The sequence below is a fragment of the Solanum tuberosum genome, unplaced genomic scaffold (assembly GCF_000226075.1).
Source record: "Solanum tuberosum cultivar DM 1-3 516 R44 unplaced genomic scaffold, SolTub_3.0 scf00251, whole genome shotgun sequence".
Classification (NCBI taxonomy): domain Eukaryota; kingdom Viridiplantae; phylum Streptophyta; class Magnoliopsida; order Solanales; family Solanaceae; genus Solanum; species Solanum tuberosum.
The window spans coordinates 902,814-909,502 of NW_006239173.1; the positions used below are offsets into that span (position 1 = coordinate 902,814).

General features: G+C 30.5%; 1 protein-coding gene across 1 annotated transcript; it reads right to left on the reverse strand.

The window, feature by feature from the left end:
* LOC107062634 (protein SRG1-like) lies at positions 1-3,466 on the reverse strand. Its single transcript, XM_015313510.1, has 4 exons — positions 3,220-3,466; positions 2,574-2,821; positions 1,155-1,481; positions 1-384 (listed from the first exon to the last, which is right to left on the reverse strand). The coding sequence occupies exons 1-3, from the start codon at positions 3,454-3,456 to the stop codon at positions 1,274-1,276; spliced, it is 693 nt and encodes a 230-aa protein (XP_015168996.1). The 5' UTR covers positions 3,457-3,466; the 3' UTR covers positions 1-384; positions 1,155-1,273.
* Between the last annotated feature and the right edge of the window lie 3,223 nt (positions 3,467-6,689).

Genomic DNA, 6,689 nt, shown 5'->3' on the forward strand with positions numbered 1-6,689 from the left:
ATTTAAGAACTATATAATAAAATTTAATTACATATGATAGAAAATGTAATTTTCAACCGAATTCGTCAAATTTTCCATCCCTCACAGAAAATTATTAACTTGCAATCTACATATAAGGGGAAATTTGTTGCAATTTTTCATTGAGAAGGTGAAATTCTAACAGTGTCAATAGCTATTTCACCTTTATGGAAGGAATTGAAATTGATAGCAGGATAGTTTTTCACTTTTCTGAACATTTGGGGCCTTTCTGAATTTATTAAACCTTGGAGGGGCTCTATCTCTCTCATAATCTGGGAAATAGAACACTGCTAGACTTATCCTTTCTTGTTCTGAATTTGCAGCCACCCTATGAATTGGGCTCTTGAAAATTCCATTACTCATTATCTATCACCACCTCACATAACAAGAAAATAAAATCATTAGAAAAAGAACATCAATGAACACCAAATTTTTTATTAAATGATGATGATGTTCGGGCTAACTTTCGCGCTTCTTGATTAATTTTACGGGGTACCTATCACCTTCTACCAGCAACAACTACCAAGTAACTCTCATCCACCTGAGACAAATGAGAAGAATTACCTAGTATTTTTTTTTTCCGCTGAGTTTTGAACTTGAGACCTCAAGGTTCTCAATCACTTCATTGACCACTAGGCGACACACTTGGGTACATATATGTATAAAATTTGATTTTTTTTATTTTTATTTTTCTAAATCCAAAACCAAACCAAGAAACCAAATAAAATAAATTATTAATCAAAAACCAAATAAAAAAGTCAATCTAAATTAGAATTTGATTCGATTTTTCAGTTTAATTCAGATCCCTAAATGGAGGTACTTTCCATTTAACCAACCCCTCCTATTCCAGAAATTGATTATCAAACCTAATTAATTGACAAACAACTCAAAATAATAGTCAAATAGTCAAATCTTCCTCTTTTTTACTTGATTTTAGACAAATTTTGAAAGAACTCTTGTCCACCCCTTGTAGATAAACCAACTCGTATAGATCGATAATGTAGAAATATTTTATGTATCAATATATTTTAATCTGTTATACCATATATACTAACTTGTTATTTAATTATTCAAGTTACTAGTTCTACTTTTTATCGTTACTTCTAATATGATCTGATAGTATAAAAATATTGTACCTCGAGTTGATCACCAACGTTGATTAGTAAAGCATGGGGTATTGTAGGAACTCCATACCATTTACCATCTTTTAAAACTTGAAGGCCCTCAACTTCTTTGTCTTGCAAAAGAGTAGTGATTATTGATGCATCTGCATGAGCTTTAACTCCCAAGTTTTATCTGGTTTTGGACATTTAGGGTACAAGTTAAATCTAGCTTGTACCAATGTTCTTTCTCCAATCTCTTTAGAGAAAGCATCATCCTCCAAGTTTTGTGATCTTGCAAATATTTTTAGCAAAGTTCTTGTTAATATTATCACCTTATTACAATATTCTTCAAAGACATTCCTGCAATAAAATATTTGATTCAAGTTATATACACTAATTGATAATGTAATGAATTTATTTTTATCTTCACTATAATTTAAGGTGCTATGATAAGTTAAGTTAGTGATGAGAAAATGACAAAATGATCATCTCTTATGTTTGAGGCAGTGGTGGAGTCACCTTATATAGTTAGGGGTTTATCCGAATTCCTTTGGTGGAAAATTATATTATTTATACATAGTTAAAATAATTTTTTAGGTTATATATAGTAGATGTTGAACCCCCTTCGATTACTTCGTGTGTCTACTTCTTCAAATTTTGAACCGCTTATTGAAAATTCTGGCTCCGCCACTAATTTGAGATAGTTTCATAATAATTCCTTAACATAAATGTACTTGATCGATCTGAAACAGTTTTTGATTTGTTAATTTTGTTAAAATTAGTAAGATTTCCTTTTTATATTTCCATAAATATTTAACAAACTAAATTAGTTAGATTTGAGGAAACTGTAAAAGAAAAGATTTAATCAGAAATACCAAAACAATCCATCAATCTATAATACACTACACCATACGTAAGCATAATATAATATATATATATATTGCATCAGACTCTAAAAATAGCATAAATTGCAAAATCGAATTTTTTTTATATAGTTCCTAACGTGAGTTCATGTTAATTCTTTTTTTTAAAACAATCCCTCTACCGAGGAAATTTGTTTAAAAAAATTGAGATAGACCAAAGTTGCTCATTTTTTTGGAAAAATTAATGAAGTAAAACTATTCAAGATTATATTTAAAGGACTACTTTGAATCTATACCCAAACTTTATTTAAAATTATATTTAAGGGACTACTTTGAATCTATACCCAAATTTTATTTTCTTAGTCTTAAAAACATCTCTAAATTTAATTTTAAATTCAACTTAAATTATTAGTTTCATCCCTTAATTATTAACAGCCTTAAAAATATCCCCTTACTTGACTAACTAAACTTATATTACAAAATTACTTGTAATTGACTTTTAACCAACCAGCTAATTATATAAATATATCTTTTAATTCGTTAGTGCATAAAAATTAAACTTAGAAAGAAAGAAATTAGAGGTACATACCTAAAATTAGGAGGATTTTGAGGCCAAAAATGAAGATTTATTTGATCTTGAGGGTATGCTGTCAAAAGTAATCGATCACACCAATCTAAAACTTGTCCTTCAACAAAAATTGGGTCATTTCCATATCCTTCATATCCATCAGCAACTCGACCATATTTTTGCTTCTCTTCAATTGATAGACAAAAGAATTTCTTGATGAGGTTACGTATTTCCTCCAAATATGAACTTGACATCCCATGACCTATTACCTAATAAATAATACCTCAATCAAAAATAGAAAATTAGAATAATAACAATAATATATCCAGCGCAATCCCACAAGTGATGTATGGATAAGATGATATATATGTAGTCTTGCTAGTTCAATATATTCAGTGTAATTTTACAAGTGAGGTATGGATAAGGTACGTGGTATATATGCAGTACGATAGACATACTCAGTTCAAGTGAAACATATGAAAAGAAGCATGTGAAGGAAATATAAAAGTGTAGAAGTCTTGCTATAAATAAAGGGAAAGGGAACAATAATAACAACAAATAATACGGCAATCCAATCAAATGAAACTACACATAATACCAATAAATGAAAAAGACTATTACAATAACATAATAATTTAAGTAAATGACAGAGGAAATTAAATTAGACCTGAAAAACACCACAGGAGCTGAGAGTATCTAGCAGTTTGTTGATTTCATCCTTGTATGCTTCAGAATTGGGATCCAATGAAAGCAAATTCAGATCGATGATCGGTATTTGGATCGATGAAACAAAGCCTAAGTTGCCTGCAAAAATAGTGTCCTTTTTAACGAAAAACTCCGGTGGAGGTTCTTCCCCTTCAGCAGAAATCTCTTGAATACGTTTTGGTGCTCCAACGATACTCATTATGTTGGGAATTTGCAGTAGTTTTGAGTTGCAATGTGTGTGTGTATATATATATATATATATATATATATATATATATAATACACTCTTGTTAAGAGGCATATTCGTTTAATTATGGGAAAAAGGTTCGAAAAATACTTTAACTTTGGCCGAAATTATTGTAACCATCTCAAACTTTGAGAATGACCTATTACCCCCCTGAATTATTTAATAATGTATTTTAAATACATATACGTGTCCAACTGGACCATTTACTCAGTCAATCTTAGTTGTGTGTGTCACACGCGCTATTTAATTCATTAAATTTGTCAATTAGTTTAATAAATTCATTTTAAGTAATATATTTTTAAAGTCAAAAAAGAAGAAATCAAATTTGGGCAAACAAACCTTTCTCTTTCCCAAACCTTTGAACAAATTGTATTTCCCTTTTCCCTTAGGTTGATCCCACATCAAAGATCAAATCGTATTTCTTGTTAGTTCTTGATAGTGAGTTAACTTTTCTTGATCGTATTTTTGATAACGTGGCTGAAATCGTGGATCTGTGACTATTCCTGAACTAGTGACCCGAATCAGTAGTTCTTGAAGGTTAATCCTTTTTTCCATGTCGTCTAACCTTAGAATTGAATGCTTCATCAGAAATTACCTAGGGTTTGGTTAGTATTGACGTTATTGTCAATTTTGAATTAATTTTTTTAGGGTTTGTCGATAAATTAGAGTTTTTACTATTCATAATTTTGTCTTGTAATTGACTTGTTACTGATTACGATATATGTTTGAGTTGTATATGCGTATCAATTGTTGATAAATTAGGATTTTTCTAGAATTTCCCCAAATTATTTGATTTGTAAGAACCAATTATTTTCTTCGATTTCTAATATTTATGTACTGCGATTGTGACATAACTTCAGGAATGAGTGCTTTTACATATATAACAATGAGATATTATCATGATAAAATTTTGAGTATGAGGGTGGAGAAATCACTGAAATATTTGATGTCGATATGGATAAGATGTCTTACTTTGAACTAACTAATGATATTAAAGAATTGGGGTATACTACAAGTTGCACATTTTATGTTAGGCCACCTAGGAGTGACTTTCTATTAGATACACAAACTGATGGGGATATTTTTGAACATTCACAAAGATTTAAAGATGGAGATACTGTTGAAGTATATGTTTGTTACCTGGTTGATCAAGTGGATGGCCCCATTGATTTTTTGGGAATACACTCCTACCAATGAGAAATCTTTTGGTGCTTTTAATAAGGCTTAAGTCATCTATACCCACTTAAAGTTGTTCGCATCTTTCATTTATACACCTTATCTTAGGCTTGTTCCAATTGAACACCTTTTTTAGTAAAAAAAAGTACCTATTGAACATATTTTAACAATCAACTAAAAGTAAAGATAGTGTGTCATACACTCGTGGCTGACGTGGCATAAAAAATAGTTAAAAATAAATTAAAAAATAAAATAAACAGAAACTATGTTTTCAGTAAAAAAATAATAATTAAAAAACAACAACATTTCTTTCCCATTTTCTTCTTCTTCTTCCCAGAACACCCCATCCAACCCCCGACGTCCGTTCCACATTTTCTTTACCAAAAGACACAAAATCGAAGCACATTCCGATAGCCATTTCACTTCAGCTTTTTTCCTATCAATTTGAAATTATATGAGTTTTTTTTCCGACCCACCCACCTATCCCTCTCCTTGAATCTGATTCAATATTGGAAATGGTATTTCTCTCAATCTCACTATTTTCTTAAACATTAATTAAGATTTGTTGATACTTATTTTTCTTCTATGTTGTGAGTTCTTTAGGATTTAAATTTGTTAACGATTTCGAAGAAAATAGTTTTAGATTCGTCGGAAAAAATGGAGTTCCGTCAAAATTATTTTTGATGCAATTTGATTCTATTTTTGACGACAATAGATTTGGATATTGGTGGTATCGGTGGTGGGTGGTGAAAGAAGGGGAAGAAAACGATGGCTTGAAAAATAAAAGAGGAAGAAGATGACCAGAGAAAGAATGGAAAGTAGAAGTGTGGATATGATGACAACAAATCTTGTAAAAAATAAGATTGCGTGGAGAAGAAGAACGATTGGACCTCAAGAAAGAATGTGAATTAGCTTTAATGGTGGTGATCACTGCGATTGGGATGACAGAAAGTTGGTAGCAATGGTGGTTGAATTGAGTCAAAGAAGAAGAGGAGATGTTAATTTATTTATTTTTTAAATCTTTTTTTTTTATGTAAAGATGTCTTCCACGCTCCTCTGGTGTGTGTATTACACACATGCTGTCATGTCAGCAAAAAATGTTTAATAGGTACAAATTTATTGTAGTATGGATGTTCAATAGGTAAAAGGCTGAATAGGAGTGGCTAAATGAAATCTGAGGACAACTTTAAGGAGCCGTGTATGACTTCAGCCTTTTAATAAAGAAGGGGACAAGGGGACCATGTAGGTGAGAGGGTTGTTGATATTAATGAAAATGCTGAGTTTGAAGCTGTAACTATTTGTTGACACCAAATTTTGGTATGATATTTTTAAAGTTAATACTTTTAAGTATTTCATTCGTTAACTGATTCAAAATACATGTTTTTTCTATTTTAATGCAATTTGTTGATAATTATCCTTATTTCTCAAAATATTAGGATTTTTATCGGTTAATTTTGTTTACATTGTTTTGGGTCACAGTCGGTTGAATATATTCAAATATTTGTTCGTTTTGATTAAATCATTCTTTTTTTTGTTAAATTACATCTTTTACATGCCGTTCATTTTGTTCGTTACATTTGCCAATAATCATTTTATTTATTACTTTTATTAATATTCATTTTGGTATTTTTAGCACAGTCTAGAAATACAGTTAAATATGAATAATATTTACATACACATTGGTTTTGACCCACAGGTTTAAGATAATTGTATTGTACAAATGTGGTTTTCGTTTTTCTTTTTAAATAATTACTTGGTTATTAAGTTAATGGTGGTGGATAAGATTTTTGAGAATGGTGTAATTTTCAGATTTTTTAATCTTTAAGAAAATTCTTTAGTGTTCATATTTTTCCGACCACCACCCTCGCCGGAGCATTTTCCGGCGAACCATCCTACAACCCCTTTCCCTTTTTCCAGCAAACAATCACCAATCACACCCTCCTCCCTCACACCAAATTTGGTAAACACCATAGACTACCAAACAACACCCATTTATTTGTTCTAACCAC

Bases quoted from the DNA above. Each gene is read 5' to 3' on its own strand.
- LOC107062634 (XM_015313510.1), bottom strand. From the start codon at position 3,456: ATGAGTATCGTTGGAGCACCAAAACGTATTCAAGAGATTTCTGCTGAA. The intron at 2,822-3,219 runs GTCTAATTTAAT...ATTATTTATTAG, and splicing joins GCTCCTGTGGTGTTTTTCAG to GTAATAGGTCATGGGATGTC. The intron at 1,482-2,573 runs GTATGTACCTCT...ATTTTATTGCAG, and splicing joins CAAAATCCTCCTAATTTTAG to GAATGTCTTTGAAGAATATT.